Source organism: Salmo trutta, chromosome 34 (assembly GCF_901001165.1).
Source record: "Salmo trutta chromosome 34, fSalTru1.1, whole genome shotgun sequence".
Taxonomy (NCBI): domain Eukaryota; kingdom Metazoa; phylum Chordata; class Actinopteri; order Salmoniformes; family Salmonidae; genus Salmo; species Salmo trutta.
In genome coordinates, this window is record NC_042990.1 from 14,590,147 (window position 1) to 14,607,830 (window position 17,684).

A 17,684-nucleotide genomic window follows, 5' to 3' on the forward strand; every position below is an offset into this window, starting at 1 on the left:
CTGCAGTTGTAGCTGTCGCATGATCTACAATTATTGTCGTTGTAGGAGCTGAAGGTGTTGCCGTAGTGGGTACTGTTGGGCTTGTTGTAGATGTCGTAGAATCTGTAGTGGTTGTCGTAGCAGCTGCTGTTGTGCTTGCTATAGTAGCTAAAGTTGTTGTTGGAGCTGCAGTTGTTGTTGCCATAGGGGCTACAGTAGTGGTTGTGGAAGCAGCTACAGTTGTTTGTAGGAGCTGCTGTAGTTGTAGTGGTCTTAGGAGCTTCTGTTGTTGTGGTAGAAGCTGCAATTTCAGTGGTCGTAGGAGCTACAGTTGTGATTTCTGTAGCAGCTGCTGCAGTTGTAGTGGTTGTTGGAGCTACAGTTGTTGTACTAGCTTCTGTTGTGGTTGTCGAAGGTGATGTTGTTGTGGTTGTCGTTGGTGCTATTGTTGTTGTTGAAGAAGCTTCAGTTGTTGTTGTAGTAGGGGCTGCAGTAGTTGTTGTGGAAGCAGCTTTATTTGTTGTTGTAGGAGCTGTTGTGGTGGCCGTAGGAGCTAAAGTGGTTGTAGTAGGAGCTGCAGTTGTTGTTGCTGTAGGGGCTGCAGTAGTGCTTGTGGAAGCAGCTACAGTTGGTGTTGTTGGAGCTGTTGCAGTTGTAGTGGTTGTTGGAGCTCCAGTTGTTGTACTAGCTGCTGTTGTGGTTGCTGTGGGGGGTACAGTTGTGGTTGCTGTAGGAGTAACAATGGTAGTTGGACCTGCAGTTGTGATTGGTGTTGTAGGAGCTGCATTTGTTGTAGTAGGAGCTGCAGTTGTCGAAGAGGATGTTGTTGTGGTTGTCGTAGGTGTTTCGGTTGTTGTTGTAGGAGCTGCTGTTGTGGTTGTCGTAGTAGCTAGATCAGTTGTGGTGGTCGCAGGTTCTGCAATTATTGTCGTAGTAGAAGCTGTAGTTTTGATTGGAGTTGTAGGAGCTACAGTTGTTGTTGTAGGAGCTGCAGTTGTCGAAGGGGATGTTGTTGTGGTTGTCGTAGGTGCTATAGTTGTTGTAGAAGAAGCTTCCGTTGTGGTTGTAGTAAGGGCTGCAGTAGTGGTTGTGGATGAAGCTTCCGTTGTGGTTGTAGTAGGGAATGCAGTAGTGGTTATGGAAGCAGCTACAGTTTCTGAGGTCGGAGCTGTGGTTGTGGTTGTCATAGGAGTTAAAATGGTAGTTGTATCCACAGTTATGATTGGCGTTGTAGGACCTACAGTTGTTGTTGTCGGAGCTGCAGTTGTCGAAGGGGATGTTGTTGTGGTTGTTGTAGAAGAAGCTTCAGTTGTGGTTGAAGTAGGGGCTGCAGTAGTGGTTGAGGAAGCAGCTTCAGTTGTTGTTGTTATAGCTGCTGCAGTTGTAGTTGTCGCATGATCTACAATTATTGTCGTTGTAGGAGCTGAAGGTGTTGCCGTAGTGGGTACTGTTGGGCTTGTTGTAGATGTCGTAGAATCTGTAGTGGTTGTCGTAGCAGCTGCTGTTGTGCTTGCTATAGTAGCTAAAGTTGTTGTTGGAGCTGCAGTTGTTGTTGCCATAGGGGCTACAGTAGTGGTTGTGGAAGCAGCTACAGTTGTTGTAGGAGCTGCTGTAGTTGTAGTGGTCTTAGGAGCTTCTGTTGTTGTGGTAGAAGCTGCAATTTCAGTGGTCGTAGGAGCTACAGTTGTGATTTCTGTAGCAGCTGCTGCAGTTGTAGTGGTCGTTGGAGCTACAGTTGTTGTACTAGCTTCTGTTGTGGTTGCCGAAGGTGATGTTGTTGTGGTTGTCATTGGTGCTATTGTTGTTGTTGAAGAAGCTTCAGTTGTTGTTGCAGTAGGGGCTGCAGTAGTTGTTGTGGAAGCAGCTTTATTTGTTGTTGTAGGAGCTGTTGTGGTGGCCGTAGGAGCTAAAGTGGTTGTAGTAGGAGCTGCAGTTGTTGTTGCTGTAGGGGCTGCAGTAGTGCTTGTGGAAGCAGCTACAGTTGGTGTTGTTGGAGCTGTTGCAGTTGTAGTGGTTGTTGGAGCTCCAGTTGTTGTACTAGCTGCTGTTGTGGTTGCTGTGGGGGGTACAGTTGTGGTTGCTGTAGGAGTAACAATGGTAGTTGGACCTGCAGTTGTGATTGGTGTTGTAGGAGCTGCATTTGTTGTAGTAGGAGCTGCAGTTGTCGAAGAGGATGTTGTTGTGGTTGTCGTAGGTGTTTCGGTTGTTGTTGTAGGAGATGCTGTTGTGGTTGTCGTAGTAGCTAGATCAGTTGTGGTGGTCGCAGGTTCTGCAATTATTGTCGTAGTAGAAGCTGTAGTTTTGATTGGAGTTGTAGGAGCTACAGTTGTTGTTGTAGGAGCTGCAGTTGTCGAAGGGGATGTTGTTGTGGTTGTCGTAGGTGCTATAGTTGTTGTAGAAGAAGCTTCCGTTGTGGTTGTAGTAAGGGCTGCAGTAGTGGTTGTGGATGAAGCTTCCGTTGTGGTTGTAGTAGGGAATGCAGTAGTGGTTATGGAAGCAGCTACAGTTTTTGAGGTCGGAGCTGTGGTTGTGGTTGTCATAGGAGTTAAAATGGTAGTTGTATCTACAGTTGTGATTGGCGTTGTAGGACCTACATTTGTTGTTGTCGGAGCTGCAGTTGTCGAAGGGGATGTTGTTGTGGTTGTTGTAGAAGAAGCTTCAGTTGTGGTTGAAGTAGGGGCTGCAGTAGTGGTTGAGGAAGCAGCTTCAGTTGTTGTTGTTATAGCTGCTGCAGTTGTAGTTGTCGCATGATCTACAATTATTGTCGTTGTAGGAGCTGAAGGTGTTGCCGTAGTGGGTACTGTTGGGCTTGTTGTAGATGTCGTAGAATCTGTAGTGGTTGTCGTAGCAGCTGCTGTTGTGCTTGCTATAGTAGCTAAAGTTGTTGTTGGAGCTGCAGTTGTTGTTGCCATAGGGGCTACAGTAGTGGTTGTGGAAGCAGCTACAGTTGTTGTTGTTATAGCTGCTGCAGTTGTAGCTGTCGCATGATCTACAATTATTGTCGTTGTAGGAGCTAAAGTTGTTGCCGTAGTGGGTACTGTTGGGCTTGTTGTAGATGTTGTAGAATCTGTAGTGGTTGTCGTAGCAGCTGCTGTTGTGCTTGCTATAGTAGCTAAAGTTGTTGTTGGAGCTGCAGTTGTTGTTGCCATAGGGGCTACAGTAGTGGTTGTGGAAGCAGCTACAGTTGTTGTAGGAGCTGCTGTAGTTGTAGTGGTCTTAGGAGCTTCTGTTGTTGTGGTAGAAGCTGCAATTTCAGTGGTCGTAGGAGCTACAGTTGTGATTTCTGTAGCAGCTGCTGCAGTTGTAGTGGTCGTTGGAGCTACAGTTGTTGTACTAGCTTCTGTTGTGGTTGTCGAAGGTGATGTTGTTGTGGTTGTCATTGGTGCTATTGTTGTTGTTGAAGAAGCTTCAGTTGTTGTTGCAGTAGGGGCTGCAGTAGTTGTTGTGGAAGCAGCTTTATTTGTTGTTGTAGGAGCTGTTGTGGTGGCCGTAGGAGCTAAAGTGGTTGTAGTAGGAGCTGCAGTTGTTGTTGCTGTAGGGGCTGCAGTAGTGCTTGTGGAAGCAGCTACAGTTGGTGTTGTTGGAGCTGTTGCAGTTGTAGTGGTTGTTGGAGCTCCAGTTGTTGTACTAGCTGCTGTTGTGGTTGCTGTGGGGGGTACAGTTGTGGTTGCTGTAGGAGTAACAATGGTAGTTGGACCTGCAGTTGTGATTGGTGTTGTAGGAGCTGCATTTGTTGTAGTAGGAGCTGCAGTTGTCGAAGAGGATGTTGTTGTGGTTGTCGTAGGTGTTTCGGTTGTTGTTGTAGGAGCTGCTGTTGTGGTTGTCGTAGTAGCTAGATCAGTTGTGGTGGTCGCAGGTTCTGCAATTATTGTCGTAGTAGAAGCTGTAGTTTTGATTGGAGTTGTAGGAGCTACAGTTGTTGTTGTAGGAGCTGCAGTTGTCGAAGGGGATGTTGTTGTGGTTGTCGTAGGTGCTATAGTTGTTGTAGAAGAAGCTTCCGTTGTGGTTGTAGTAAGGGCTGCAGTAGTGGTTGTGGATGAAGCTTCCGTTGTGGTTGTAGTAGGGAATGCAGTAGTGGTTATGGAAGCAGCTACAGTTTTTGAGGTCGGAGCTGTGGTTGTGGTTGTCATAGGAGTTAAAATGGTAGTTGTATCCACAGTTGTGATTGGCGTTGTAGGACCTACATTTGTTGTTGTCAGAGCTGCAGTTGTCGAAGGGGATGTTGTTGTGGTTGTTGTAGAAGAAGCTTCAGTTGTGGTTGAAGTAGGGGCTGCAGTAGTGGTTGAGGAAGCAGCTTCAGTTGTTGTTGTTATAGCTGCTGCAGTTGTAGTTGTCGCATGATCTACAATTATTGTCGTTGTAGGAGCTGAAGGTGTTGCCGTAGTGGGTACTGTTGGGCTTGTTGTAGATGTCGTAGAATCTGTAGTGGTTGTCGTAGCAGCTGCTGTTGTGCTTGCTATAGTAGCTAAAGTTGTTGTTGGAGCTGCAGTTGTTGTTGCCATAGGGGCTACAGTAGTGGTTGTGGAAGCAGCTACAGTTGTTGTTGTTATAGCTGCTGCAGTTGTAGCTGTCGCATGATCTACAATTATTGTCGTTGTAGGAGCTGAAGGTGTTGCCGTAGTGGGTACTGTTGGGCTTGTTGTAGATGTCGTAGAATCTGTAGTGGTTGTCGTAGCAGCTGCTGTTGTGCTTGCTATAGTAGCTAAAGTTGTTGTTGGAGCTGCAGTTGTTGTTGCCATAGGGGCTACAGTAGTGGTTGTGGAAGCAGCTACAGTTGTTGTAGGAGCTGCTGTAGTTGTAGTGGTCTTAGGAGCTTCTGTTGTTGTGGTAGAAGCTGCAATTTCAGTGGTCGTAGGAGCTACAGTTGTGATTTCTGTAGCAGCTGCTGCAGTTGTAGTGGTCGTTGGAGCTACAGTTGTTGTACTAGCTTCTGTTGTGGTTGTTGTAGGAGCTGCAGTTGTCGAAGGTGATGTTGTTGTGGTTGTCGTTGGTGCTATTGTTGTTGAAGAAGCTTCAGTTGTTGTTGCAGTAGGGGCTGCAGTAGTTGTTGTGGAAGCAGCTTTATTTGTTGTTGTAGGAGCTGTTGTGGTGGCCGTAGGAGCTAAAGTGGTTGTAGTAGGAGCTGCAGTTGTTGTTGCTGTAGGGGCTGCAGTAGTGCTTGTGGAAGCAGCTACAGTTGGTGTTGTTGGAGCTGTTGCAGTTGTAGTGGTTGTTGGAGCTCCAGTTGTTGTACTAGCTGCTGTTGTGGTTGCTGTGGGGGGTACAGTTGTGGTTGCTGTAGGAGTAACAATGGTAGTTGGACCTGCAGTTGTGATTGGTGTTGTAGGAGCTGCATTTGTTGTAGTAGGAGCTGCAGTTGTCGAAGAGGATGTTGTTGTGGTTGTCGTAGGTGTTTCGGTTGTTGTTGTAGGAGCTGCTGTTGTGGTTGTCGTAGTAGCTAGATCAGTTGTGGTGGTCGCAGGTTCTGCAATTATTGTCGTAGTAGAAGCTGTAGTTTTGATTGGAGTTGTAGGAGCTACAGTTGTTGTTGTAGGAGCTGCAGTTGTCGAAGGGGATGTTGTTGTGGTTGTCGTAGGTGCTATAGTTGTTGTAGAAGAAGCTTCCGTTGTGGTTGTAGTAAGGGCTGCAGTAGTGGTTGTGGATGAAGCTTCCGTTGTGGTTGTAGTAGGGAATGCAGTAGTGGTTATGGAAGCAGCTACAGTTTTTGAGGTCGGAGCTGTGGTTGTGGTTGTCATAGGAGTTAAAATGGTAGTTGTATCTACAGTTGTGATTGGCGTTGTAGGACCTACATTTGTTGTTGTCGGAGCTGCAGTTGTCGAAGGGGATGTTGTTGTGGTTGTTGTAGAAGAAGCTTCAGTTGTGGTTGAAGTAGGGGCTGCAGTAGTGGTTGAGGAAGCAGCTTCAGTTGTTGTTGTTATAGCTGCTGCAGTTGTAGTTGTCGCATGATCTACAATTATTGTCGTTGTAGGAGCTGAAGGTGTTGCCGTAGTGGGTACTGTTGGGCTTGTTGTAGATGTCGTAGAATCTGTAGTGGTTGTCGTAGCAGCTGCTGTTGTGCTTGCTATAGTAGCTAAAGTTGTTGTTGGAGCTGCAGTTGTTGTTGCCATAGGGGCTACAGTAGTGGTTGTGGAAGCAGCTACAGTTGTTGTTGTTATAGCTGCTGCAGTTGTAGCTGTCGCATGATCTACAATTATTGTCGTTGTAGGAGCTGAAGGTGTTGCCGTAGTGGGTACTGTTGGGCTTGTTGTAGATGTCGTAGAATCTGTAGTGGTTGTCGTAGCAGCTGCTGTTGTGCTTGCTATAGTAGCTAAAGTTGTTGTTGGAGCTGCAGTTGTTGTTGCCATAGGGGCTACAGTAGTGGTTGTGGAAGCAGCTACAGTTGTTGTAGGAGCTGCTGTAGTTGTAGTGGTCTTAGGAGCTTCTGTTGTTGTGGTAGAAGCTGCAATTTCAGTGGTCGTAGGAGCTACAGTTGTGATTTCTGTAGCAGCTGCTGCAGTTGTAGTGGTTGTTGGAGCTACAGTTGTTGTACTAGCTTCTGTTGTGGTTGTCGAAGGTGATGTTGTTGTGGTTGTCGTTGGTGCTATTGTTGTTGTTGAAGAAGCTTCAGTTGTTGTTGTAGTAGGGGCTGCAGTAGTTGTTGTGGAAGCAGCTTTATTTGTTGTTGTAGGAGCTGTTGTGGTGGCCGTAGGAGCTAAAGTGGTTGTAGTAGGAGCTGCAGTTGTTGTTGCTGTAGGGGCTGCAGTAGTGCTTGTGGAAGCAGCTACAGTTGGTGTTGTTGGAGCTGTTGCAGTTGTAGTGGTTGTTGGAGCTCCAGTTGTTGTACTAGCTGCTGTTGTGGTTGCTGTGGGGGGTACAGTTGTGGTTGCTGTAGGAGTAACAATGGTAGTTGGACCTGCAGTTGTGATTGGTGTTGTAGGAGCTGCATTTGTTGTAGTAGGAGCTGCAGTTGTCGAAGAGGATGTTGTTGTGGTTGTCGTAGGTGTTTCGGTTGTTGTTGTAGGAGCTGCTGTTGTGGTTGTCGTAGTAGCTAGATCAGTTGTGGTGGTCGCAGGTTCTGCAATTATTGTCGTAGTAGAAGCTGTAGTTTTGATTGGAGTTGTAGGAGCTACAGTTGTTGTTGTAGGAGCTGCAGTTGTCGAAGGGGATGTTGTTGTGGTTGTCGTAGGTGCTATAGTTGTTGTAGAAGAAGCTTCCGTTGTGGTTGTAGTAAGGGCTGCAGTAGTGGTTGTGGATGAAGCTTCCGTTGTGGTTGTAGTAGGGAATGCAGTAGTGGTTATGGAAGCAGCTACAGTTTTTGAGGTCGGAGCTGTGGTTGTGGTTGTCATAGGAGTTAAAATGGTAGTTGTATCCACAGTTGTGATTGGCGTTGTAGGACCTACATTTGTTGTTGTCGGAGCTGCAGTTGTCGAAGGGGATGTTGTTGTGGTTGTTGTAGAAGAAGCTTCAGTTGTGGTTGAAGTAGGGGCTGCAGTAGTGGTTGAGGAAGCAGCTTCAGTTGTTGTTGTTATAGCTGCTGCAGTTGTAGTTGTCGCATGATCTACAATTATTGTCGTTGTAGGAGCTGAAGGTGTTGCCGTAGTGGGTACTGTTGGGCTTGTTGTAGATGTCGTAGAATCTGTAGTGGTTGTCGTAGCAGCTGCTGTTGTGCTTGCTATAGTAGCTAAAGTTGTTGTTGGAGCTGCAGTTGTTGTTGCCATAGGGGCTACAGTAGTGGTTGTGGAAGCAGCTACAGTTGTTGTAGGAGCTGCTGTAGTTGTAGTGGTCTTAGGAGCTTCTGTTGTTGTGGTAGAAGCTGCAATTTCAGTGGTCGTAGGAGCTACAGTTGTGATTTCTGTAGCAGCTGCTGCAGTTGTAGTGGTCGTTGGAGCTACAGTTGTTGTACTAGCTTCTGTTGTGGTTGTCGAAGGTGATGTTGTTGTGGTTGTCATTGGTGCTATTGTTGTTGTTGAAGAAGCTTCAGTTGTTGTTGCAGTAGGGGCTGCAGTAGTTGTTGTGGAAGCAGCTTTATTTGTTGTTGTAGGAGCTGTTGTGGTGGCCGTAGGAGCTAAAGTGGTTGTAGTAGGAGCTGCAGTTGTTGTTGCTGTAGGGGCTGCAGTAGTGCTTGTGGAAGCAGCTACAGTTGGTGTTGTTGGAGCTGTTGCAGTTGTAGTGGTTGTTGGAGCTCCAGTTGTTGTACTAGCTGCTGTTGTGGTTGCTGTGGGGGGTACAGTTGTGGTTGCTGTAGGAGTAACAATGGTAGTTGGACCTGCAGTTGTGATTGGTGTTGTAGGAGCTGCATTTGTTGTAGTAGGAGCTGCAGTTGTCGAAGAGGATGTTGTTGTGGTTGTCGTAGGTGTTTCGGTTGTTGTTGTAGGAGATGCTGTTGTGGTTGTCGTAGTAGCTAGATCAGTTGTGGTGGTCGCAGGTTCTGCAATTATTGTCGTAGTAGAAGCTGTAGTTTTGATTGGAGTTGTAGGAGCTACAGTTGTTGTTGTAGGAGCTGCAGTTGTCGAAGGGGATGTTGTTGTGGTTGTCGTAGGTGCTATAGTTGTTGTAGAAGAAGCTTCCGTTGTGGTTGTAGTAAGGGCTGCAGTAGTGGTTGTGGATGAAGCTTCCGTTGTGGTTGTAGTAGGGAATGCAGTAGTGGTTATGGAAGCAGCTACAGTTTTTGAGGTCGGAGCTGTGGTTGTGGTTGTCATAGGAGTTAAAATGGTAGTTGTATCCACAGTTATGATTGGCGTTGTAGGACCTACATTTGTTGTTGTCGGAGCTGCAGTTGTCGAAGGGGATGTTGTTGTGGTTGTTGTAGAAGAAGCTTCAGTTGTGGTTGAAGTAGGGGCTGCAGTAGTGGTTGAGGAAGCAGCTTCAGTTGTTGTTGTTATAGCTGCTGCAGTTGTAGTTGTCGCATGATCTACAATTATTGTCGTTGTAGGAGCTGAAGGTGTTGCCGTAGTGGGTACTGTTGGGCTTGTTGTAGATGTCGTAGAATCTGTAGTGGTTGTCGTAGCAGCTGCTGTTGTGCTTGCTATAGTAGCTAAAGTTGTTGTTGGAGCTGCAGTTGTTGTTGCCATAGGGGCTACAGTAGTGGTTGTGGAAGCAGCTACAGTTGTTGTTGTTATAGCTGCTGCAGTTGTAGCTGTCGCATGATCTACAATTATTGTCGTTGTAGGAGCTAAAGTTGTTGCCGTAGTGGGTACTGTTGGGCTTGTTGTAGATGTCGTAGAATCTGTAGTGGTTGTCGTAGCAGCTGCTGTTGTGCTTGCTATAGTAGCTAAAGTTGTTGTTGGAGCTGCAGTTGTTGTTGCCATAGGGGCTACAGTAGTGGTTGTGGAAGCAGCTACAGTTGTTGTAGGAGCTGCTGTAGTTGTAGTGGTCTTAGGAGCTTCTGTTGTTGTGGTAGAAGCTGCAATTTCAGTGGTCGTAGGAGCTACAGTTGTGATTTCTGTAGCAGCTGCTGCAGTTGTAGTGGTCGTTGGAGCTACAGTTGTTGTACTAGCTTCTGTTGTGGTTGTCGAAGGTGATGTTGTTGTGGTTGTCGTTGGTGCTATTGTTGTTGTTGAAGAAGCTTCAGTTGTTGTTGCAGTAGGGGCTGCAGTAGTTGTTGTGGAAGCAGCTTTATTTGTTGTTGTAGGAGCTGTTGTGGTGGCCGTAGGAGCTAAAGTGGTTGTAGTAGGAGCTGCAGTTGTTGTTGCTGTAGGGGCTGCAGTAGTGCTTGTGGAAGCAGCTACAGTTGGTGTTGTTGGAGCTGTTGCAGTTGTAGTGGTTGTTGGAGCTCCAGTTGTTGTACTAGCTGCTGTTGTGGTTGCTGTGGGGGGTACAGTTGTGGTTGCTGTAGGAGTAACAATGGTAGTTGGACCTGCAGTTGTGATTGGTGTTGTAGGAGCTGCATTTGTTGTAGTAGGAGCTGCAGTTGTCGAAGAGGATGTTGTTGTGGTTGTCGTAGGTGTTTCGGTTGTTGTTGTAGGAGCTGCTGTTGTGGTTGTCGTAGTAGCTAGATCAGTTGTGGTGGTCGCAGGTTCTGCAATTATTGTCGTAGTAGAAGCTGTAGTTTTGATTGGAGTTGTAGGAGCTACAGTTGTTGTTGTAGGAGCTGCAGTTGTCGAAGGGGATGTTGTTGTGGTTGTCGTAGGTGCTATAGTTGTTGTAGAAGAAGCTTCCGTTGTGGTTGTAGTAAGGGCTGCAGTAGTGGTTGTGGATGAAGCTTCCGTTGTGGTTGTAGTAGGGAATGCAGTAGTGGTTATGGAAGCAGCTACAGTTTTTGAGGTCGGAGCTGTGGTTGTGGTTGTCATAGGAGTTAAAATGGTAGTTGTATCCACAGTTGTGATTGGCGTTGTAGGACCTACATTTGTTGTTGTCAGAGCTGCAGTTGTCGAAGGGGATGTTGTTGTGGTTGTTGTAGAAGAAGCTTCAGTTGTGGTTGAAGTAGGGGCTGCAGTAGTGGTTGAGGAAGCAGCTTCAGTTGTTGTTGTTATAGCTGCTGCAGTTGTAGTTGTCGCATGATCTACAATTATTGTCGTTGTAGGAGCTGAAGGTGTTGCCGTAGTGGGTACTGTTGGGCTTGTTGTAGATGTCGTAGAATCTGTAGTGGTTGTCGTAGCAGCTGCTGTTGTGCTTGCTATAGTAGCTAAAGTTGTTGTTGGAGCTGCAGTTGTTGTTGCCATAGGGGCTACAGTAGTGGTTGTGGAAGCAGCTACAGTTGTTGTTGTTATAGCTGCTGCAGTTGTAGCTGTCGCATGATCTACAATTATTGTCGTTGTAGGAGCTGAAGGTGTTGCCGTAGTGGGTACTGTTGGGCTTGTTGTAGATGTCGTAGAATCTGTAGTGGTTGTCGTAGCAGCTGCTGTTGTGCTTGCTATAGTAGCTAAAGTTGTTGTTGGAGCTGCAGTTGTTGTTGCCATAGGGGCTACAGTAGTGGTTGTGGAAGCAGCTACAGTTGTTGTAGGAGCTGCTGTAGTTGTAGTGGTCTTAGGAGCTTCTGTTGTTGTGGTAGAAGCTGCAATTTCAGTGGTCGTAGGAGCTACAGTTGTGATTTCTGTAGCAGCTGCTGCAGTTGTAGTGGTTGTTGGAGCTACAGTTGTTGTACTAGCTTCTGTTGTGGTTGTCGAAGGTGATGTTGTTGTGGTTGTCGTTGGTGCTATTGTTGTTGTTGAAGAAGCTTCAGTTGTTGTTGCAGTAGGGGCTGCAGTAGTTGTTGTGGAAGCAGCTTTATTTGTTGTTGTAGGAGCTGTTGTGGTGGCCTTAGGAGCTAAAGTGGTTGTAGTAGGAGCTGCAGTTGTTGTTGCTGTAGGGGCTGCAGTAGTGCTTGTGGAAGCAGCTACAGTTGGTGTTGTTGGAGCTGTTGCAGTTGTAGTTGTCGCATGATCTACAATTATTGTCGTTGTAGGAGCTGAAGGTGTTGCCGTAGTGGGTACTGTTGGGCTTGTTGTAGATGTCGTAGAATCTGTAGTGGTTGTCGTAGCAGCTGCTGTTGTGCTTGCTGTAGTAGCTACAATTGTTGTTGGAGCTGCAGTTGTTGTTGCCATAGGGGCTACAGTAGTGGTTGTGGAAGCAGCTACAGTTGTTGTAGGAGCTGCTGTAGTTGTAGTGGTCTTAGGAGCATCTGTTGTTGTGGTAGAAGCTGCAATTTCGGTGGTCGTAGGAGCTACAGTTGTGATTTCTGTAGCAGCTGCTGCAGTTGTAGTGGTCGTTGGAGCTACAGTTGTTGTACTTACTTCTGTTGTGGTTGTTGTAGGAGCTGCAGTTGTCGAAGGTGATGTTGTTATGGTTGTCGTTGGTGCTATTGTTGTTGTTGAAGAAGCTTCAGTTGTTGTTGCAGTAGGGGCTGCAGTAGTTGTTGTGGAAGCAGCTTTATTTGTTGTTGTAGGAGCTGTTGTAGTGGCCGTAGGAGCTAAAGTGGTTGTAGTAGGAGCTGCAGTTATCGTAGCAGCTGCTGTTGTGCTTGCTATAGTTGCTAAAGTTGTTCTTGTATGAGCTGCAGTTGTTGTTGCTGTATGGGCTGCAGTAGTGCTTGTGGAAGCAGCTACAGTTGGTGTTGTTGGAGCTGTTGCAGTTGTAGTGGTTGTTGGAGCTCCAGTTGTTGTACTAGCTGCTGTTGTGGTTGCTGTGGGGAGTACAGTTGTGGTTGCTGTAGGAGTAACAATGGTAGTTGGACCTGCAGTTGTGATTGGTGTTGTAGGAGCTGCATTTGTTGTAGTAGGAGCTGCAGTTGTCGAAGAGGATGTTGTTGTGGTTGTCGTAGGTGTTTCGGTTGTTGTTGTAGGAGCTGCTGTTGTGGTTGTCGTAGTAGCTAGATCAGTTGTGGTGGTCGCAGGTTCTGCAATTATTGTCGTAGTAGAAGCTGTAGTTTTGATTGGAGTTGTAGGAGCTACAGTTGTTGTTGTAGGAGCTGCAGTTGTCGAAGGGGATGTTGTTGTGGTTGTCGTAGGTGCTATAGTTGTTGTAGAAGAAGCTTCCGTTGTGGTTGTAGTAAGGGCTGCAGTAGTGGTTGTGGATGAAGCTTCCGTTGTGGTTGTAGTAGGGAATGCAGTAGTGGTTATGGAAGCAGCTACAGTTTTTGAGGTCGGAGCTGTGGTTGTGGTTGTCATAGGAGTTAAAATGGTAGTTGTATCCACAGTTGTGATTGGCGTTGTAGGACCTACATTTGTTGTTGTCAGAGCTGCAGTTGTCGAAGGGGATGTTGTTGTGGTTGTTGTAGAAGAAGCTTCAGTTGTGGTTGAAGTAGGGGCTGCAGTAGTGGTTGAGGAAGCAGCTTCAGTTGTTGTTGTTATAGCTGCTGCAGTTGTAGTTGTCGCATGATCTACAATTATTGTCGTTGTAGGAGCTGAAGGTGTTGCCATAGTGGGTACTGTTGGGCTTGTTGTAGATGTCGTAGAATCTGTAGTGGTTGTCGTAGCAGCTGCTGTTGTGCTTGCTATAGTAGCTAAAGTTGTTGTTGGAGCTGCAGTTGTTGTTGCCATAGGGGCTACAGTAGTGGTTGTGGAAGCAGCTACAGTTGTTGTTGTTATAGCTGCTGCAGTTGTAGCTGTCGCATGATCTACAATTATTGTCGTTGTAGGAGCTGAAGGTGTTGCCGTAGTGGGTACTGTTGGGCTTGTTGTAGATGTCGTAGAATCTGTAGTGGTTGTCGTAGCAGCTGCTGTTGTGCTTGCTATAGTAGCTAAAGTTGTTGTTGGAGCTGCAGTTGTTGTTGCCATAGGGGCTACAGTAGTGGTTGTGGAAGCAGCTACAGTTGTTGTAGGAGCTGCTGTAGTTGTAGTGGTCTTAGGAGCTTCTGTTGTTGTGGTAGAAGCTGCAATTTCAGTGGTCGTAGGAGCTACAGTTCTGATTTCTGTAGCAGCTGCTGCAGTTGTAGTGGTTGTTGGAGCTACAGTTGTTGTACTAGCTTCTGTTGTGGTTGTCGAAGGTGATGTTGTTGTGGTTGTCGTTGGTGCTATTGTTGTTGTTGAAGAAGCTTCAGTTGTTGTTGCAGTAGGGGCTGCAGTAGTTGTTGTGGAAGCAGCTTTATTTGTTGTTGTAGGAGCTGTTGTGGTGGCCGTAGGAGCTAAAGTGGTTGTAGTAGGAGCTGCAGTTGTTGTTGCTGTAGGGGCTGCAGTAGTGCTTGTGGAAGCAGCTACAGTTGGTGTTGTTGGAGCTGTTGCAGTTGTAGTTGTCGCATGATCTACAATTATTGTCGTTGTAGGAGCTGAAGGTGTTGCCGTAGTGGGTACTGTTGGGCTTGTTGTAGATGTCGTAGAATCTGTAGTGGTTGTCGTAGCAGCTGCTGTTGTGGTTGCTGTAGTAGCTACAATTGTTGTTGGAGCTGCAGTTGTTGTTGCCATAGGGGCTACAGTAGTGGTTGTGGAAGCAGCTACAGTTGTTGTAGGAGCTGCTGTAGTTGTAGTGGTCTTAGGAGCATCTGTTGTTGTGGTAGAAGCTGCAATTTCGGTGGTCGTAGGAGCTACAGTTGGGATTTCTGTAGCAGCTGCTGCAGTTGTAGTGGTCATTGGAGATACAGTTGTTGTACTTACTTCTGTTGTGGTTGTTGTAGGAGCTGCAGTTGTCGAAGGTGATGTGGTTGTCGTTGGTGCTATTGTTGTTGTTGAAGAAGCTTCAGTTGTTGTTGCAGTAGGGGCTGCAGTAGTTGTTGTGGAAGCAGCTTTATTTGTTGTTGTAGGAGCTGTTGTAGTGGCCGTAGGAGCTAAAGTGGTTGTAGTAGGAGCTGCAGTTATCGTAGCAGCTGCTGTTGTGCTTGCTATAGTTGCTAAAGTTGTTCTTGTATGAGCTGCAGTTGTTGTTGCTGTATGGGCTGCAGTAGTGCTTGTGGAAGCAGCTACAGTTGGTGTTGTTGGAGCTGTTGCAGTTGTAGTGGTTGTTGGAGCTCCAGTTGTTGTACTAGCTGCTGTTGTGGTTGCTGTGGGGAGTACAGTTGTGGTTGCTGTAGGAGTAACAATGGTAGTTGGACCTGCAGTTGTGATTGGTGTTGTAGGAGCTGCATTTGTTGTAGTAGGAGCTGCAGTTGTCGAAGAGGATGTTGTTGTGGTTGTCGTAGGTGTTTCGGTTGTTGTTGTAGGAGCTGCTGTTGTGGTTGTCGTAGTAGCTAGATCAGTTGTGGTGGTCGCAGGTTCTGCAATTATTGTCGTAGTAGAAGCTGTAGTTTTGATTGGAGTTGTAGGAGCTACAGTTGTCGTAGTAGGAGCTGCAGTTGTGAAAGGTGCTTTAGTTGTCGTTGTAGGAGCTGAAGGTGTTGCCGTAGTGGGTACTGTTGGGCTTGTTGTAGATGTCGTAGAATCTGTAGTGGTTGTCGTAGCAGCTGCTGTTGTGCTTGCTATAGTAGCTAAAGTTGTTGTTGGAGCTGCAGTTGTTGTTGCCATAGGGGCTACAGTAGTGGTTGTGGAAGCAGCTACAGTTGTTGTAAGAGCTGCTGTAGTTGTAGTGGTCTTAGGAGCTTCTGTTGTTGTGGTAGAAGCTGCAATTTCGGTGGTCGTAGGAGCTACAGTTGTTATTTCTGTAGCAGCTGCTGCAGTTGTAGTGGTCGTTGGAGCTACAGTTGTTGTACTAGCTTCTGTTGTGGTTGTTGTAGGAGCTGCAGTTGTCGAAGGTGATGTTGTTGTGGTTGTCGTTGGTGCTATTGTTGTTGTTGAAGAAGCTTCAGTTGTTGTTGCAGTAGGGGCTGCAGTAGTTGTTGTGGAAGCAGCTTTATTTGTTGTTGTAGGAGCTGTTGTAGTGGCCGTAGGAGCTAAAGTGGTTGTAGTAGGAGCTGCAGTTGTCGTAGCAGCTGCAGTTGTGTTTGCTATAGTTGCTAAAGTTGTTGTTGTATGAGCTGCAGTTGTTGCTGTAGGGGCTGCAGTAGTGCTTGTGGAAGCAGCTACAGTTGGTGTTGTTAGCGCTCCAGTTGTTGTACTTGCTGGAGTTAAAATGGTAGAAGGTCCTGCAATTGTGATCGGCGTTGTAGGAGCTGCAGTTGTCGAAGGTGATGTGGTTGTCGTTGGTGATATTGTTGTTGTTGAAGAAGCTTCAGTTGTTGTTGAAGTAGGGGCTGCAGTAGTTGTTATGGAAGCAGCTTTATTTGTTGTTGTAGGAGCTGTTGTGGTGGCCGTAGGAGCTAAAGTGGTTGTAGTAGGAGCTGCAGTTGTTGTTGCTGTAGGGGCTGCAGTAGTGCTTGTGGAAGCAGCTACAGTTGGTGTTGTTGGAGCTGTTGCAGTTGTAGTGGTTGTTGGAGCTCCAGTTGTTGTACTAGCTGCTGTTGTGGTTGTTGTAGGAGCTGCAGTTGTCGAAGGTGATGTTGTTGTGGTTGTCGTTGGTGCTATAGTTGTTTTTGAAGAAGCTTCAGTTGTGGTTGCACTAGGGGTTGCACTAGGGGCTGCTGTAGTGGTTGTGGGAGCAGCTTCAGTTGTTGTTGTTGGAGCTGCTGCATTTGTAGTGGTCGTAGCGGCTACAGTTGTTGTACTAGCTGCTGTTGTGGATGCTTTAGGAGTTAAAATGGTAGTAGGACCTGCAGTTGTGATTGGCGTTGTAGGAGCTACAGTTGTTATAGTAGGAGCTGCAGTTGTGAAAGGTGCTTTAGTTGTCGTTGTAGGAGCTGAAGGTGTTGCCGTAGTGGGTACTGTTGGGCTTGTTGTAGATGTCGTAGAATCTGTAGTGGTTGTCGTAGCAGCTGCTGTTGTGCTTGCTATAGTAGCTAAAGTTGTTGTTGGAGCTGCAGTTGTTGTTGCCATAGGGGCTACAGTAGTGGTTGTGGAAGCAGCTACAGTTGTTGTAAGAGCTGCTGTAGTTGTAGTGGTCTTAGGAGCTTCTGTTGTTGTGGTAGAAGCTGCAATTTCGGTGGTCGTAGGAGCTACAGTAGTTGTAGTGGTCGTTGGAGCTACAGTTGTTGTACTAGCTTCTGTTGTGGTTGTTGTAGGAGCTGCAGTTGTGATTTCTGTAGCAGTTGCTGCAGTTGTGGTGGTCGTAGGAGCTACAGTTGTTGGTGTGGTTGCTGTAGGAGCTACAGTTGTGGTTATCGTAGTAGCTGCATCAGTTTTAGTGGTCACAGGATCTACAATTATTGTTGTAGTAGAAGCTGCAGTTGTTGCTGTAGGTGGTATTGTGGGGCTTGTTGTAGATGTCGTTGAAGCTGCAGTGATTGTCGTAGCAGCTGCTGTTGTGCTTTCGAAAGTACCTAAAGTTGTTGTTGACGGAGCTGCAGTTGTTGTTGCAGTAGGGGCTGCTGTAGTGGTTCTGGAAGCAGATACAGGTTTTGTTGTAGGAGCTCCTGCAGTTCTAATGGTCGTAGGAGCTCCAGTTGTTGTAGTAGAAGCTGCAGTTGTGGGAGTTGTAGCAGTTGTAGTTGTCGCAGGATCTACAATTATTTTCATAGCTGAAGCTGCAGTTTTTACCGTATTGGGTATTGTTGGGTTTGTTATTGTAGTTAAAGTTGTTCTTGTAGGTGCTGCAGGTTTTTTAGTAGCTGCAGATCTCGTTGGCATGGTAGCTGCTTTAGTTGTGCTGGTCAAATGAGCTTCATGTTTTTTACAAGGAGTTGCTTTTCTGGAGGCTGTGGTTATTGTTGAAACTCCATGGATATTCCAGAATAGGAACACTGATTTATGAGATGAATGGTTAGTATGTTTGATGAGTACAGTATCGATTTTTCTACTCTTACTCTTCATCAGCCGCGTGCAGTATGTTATAAATTCCACTTATTTTCAAGTAAACAAAATAATTATTATATGTAGCCACTCTCCTTATTGACTTTGAAGTACATTAGGCAACACTTTACTGTAGGTGTCGTTATGTATGCTTTCAGAAATCCTTCATAACATCTATATAACACCTAATGTCATTTGTCATAATCAGTCATAAGTAGTCCCGCATTAAATTATGTTAAAGCCTTCATAAGCACTACATAAATGTGTTAAGAAGCATCTATGACTGTATGTCATGCTTTATAAGGTTTTATAAATGTGGCATAACTCTGTGACATAATTACCAATGCCAAATGTGACATAACCCACTACAGTGCATTCGGAAAGTTTTCAGACCCATTGACTCTTTCCACATTTTGTTAGGTTACATCCTTATTCTAAACTGGATTAAATTGTTTTTTACCCCCTCATCAATCTACACACAATACTCCATAATGACAATACAAAAACAGGTTTTTAGACATTTTTGCTAATTTATTACAAACAAAAGAATTCAGACCCTTTACTCAGTACTTTGTTGAAGCACCTTTGGGAGCGATTACAGCCTCGAGTCTTCTTGGGTAT

The 17,684-nt window shown here is 46.2% G+C and overlaps 3 protein-coding genes across 3 annotated transcripts in view; all 3 read right to left on the reverse strand.

Moving 5' to 3' along the window:
* Nucleotides 1–11,032, reverse strand: part of LOC115173164 (mucin-2-like) — a 38,096-nt gene extending 27,064 nt beyond the window's left edge. Inside the window, exons 1-5 of the mRNA XM_029731092.1 lie at nucleotides 6,563–11,032; nucleotides 5,931–6,389; nucleotides 4,326–4,784; nucleotides 2,736–3,194; nucleotides 29–280 (exon numbers count right to left, since the gene is read on the reverse strand). Of these exons, the coding sequence (XP_029586952.1) occupies nucleotides 29–280; nucleotides 2,736–3,194; nucleotides 4,326–4,784; nucleotides 5,931–6,389; nucleotides 6,563–10,856 (5,923 nt within the window). The 5' untranslated portion in view covers nucleotides 10,857–11,032. The remainder of the gene's footprint in view (nucleotides 1–28; nucleotides 281–2,735; nucleotides 3,195–4,325; nucleotides 4,785–5,930; nucleotides 6,390–6,562) is intronic.
* Nucleotides 11,033–11,040: 8 nt separating this feature from the next.
* Nucleotides 11,041–13,775, reverse strand: LOC115173165 (mucin-5AC-like). The gene is made up of 2 exons (XM_029731093.1): nucleotides 11,111–13,775; nucleotides 11,041–11,069 (listed from the first exon to the last, which is right to left on the reverse strand). Exons 1-2 carry the CDS (start codon nucleotides 13,773–13,775, stop codon nucleotides 11,041–11,043), a joined length of 2,694 nt encoding a protein of 897 aa, XP_029586953.1.
* An 877-nt stretch (nucleotides 13,776–14,652) lies between these two features.
* LOC115173166 (mucin-5AC-like) lies at nucleotides 14,653–17,401 on the reverse strand. Its single transcript, XM_029731094.1, has 3 exons — nucleotides 15,503–17,401; nucleotides 15,113–15,136; nucleotides 14,653–14,873 (listed from the first exon to the last, which is right to left on the reverse strand). Exons 1-3 carry the CDS (start codon nucleotides 17,082–17,084, stop codon nucleotides 14,653–14,655), a joined length of 1,827 nt encoding a protein of 608 aa, XP_029586954.1. The 5' UTR covers nucleotides 17,085–17,401.
* Nucleotides 17,402–17,684: the final 283 nt, after the last annotated feature.

Coding starts and splice junctions, on each gene's coding strand:
- LOC115173166 (XM_029731094.1), bottom strand. CDS start 17,084: ATGAAGAGTAAGAGTAGAAAAATCGATACTGTACTCATCAAACATACT. Junction 15,137..15,502: donor AACAGCTCCTACAACAACAA/ATAAAGCTGCTT, acceptor CTACAACAACAA/ATAAAGCTGCTTCCACAACA. Junction 14,874..15,112: donor AGCTGCTTCCACAACAACTA/CTGCAGCCCCTA, acceptor GAAGCTCCTAAG/ACCACTACAACTACAGCAGC.
- LOC115173165 (XM_029731093.1), bottom strand. CDS start 13,775: ATGGCAACAACAACTGCAGCTCCAACAACAATTGTAGCTACTACAGCA. Junction 11,070..11,110: donor TGCAACAACAACTGAAGCTT/CTTCAACAACAA, acceptor ACCACAACAACA/TCACCTTCGACAACCACAAC.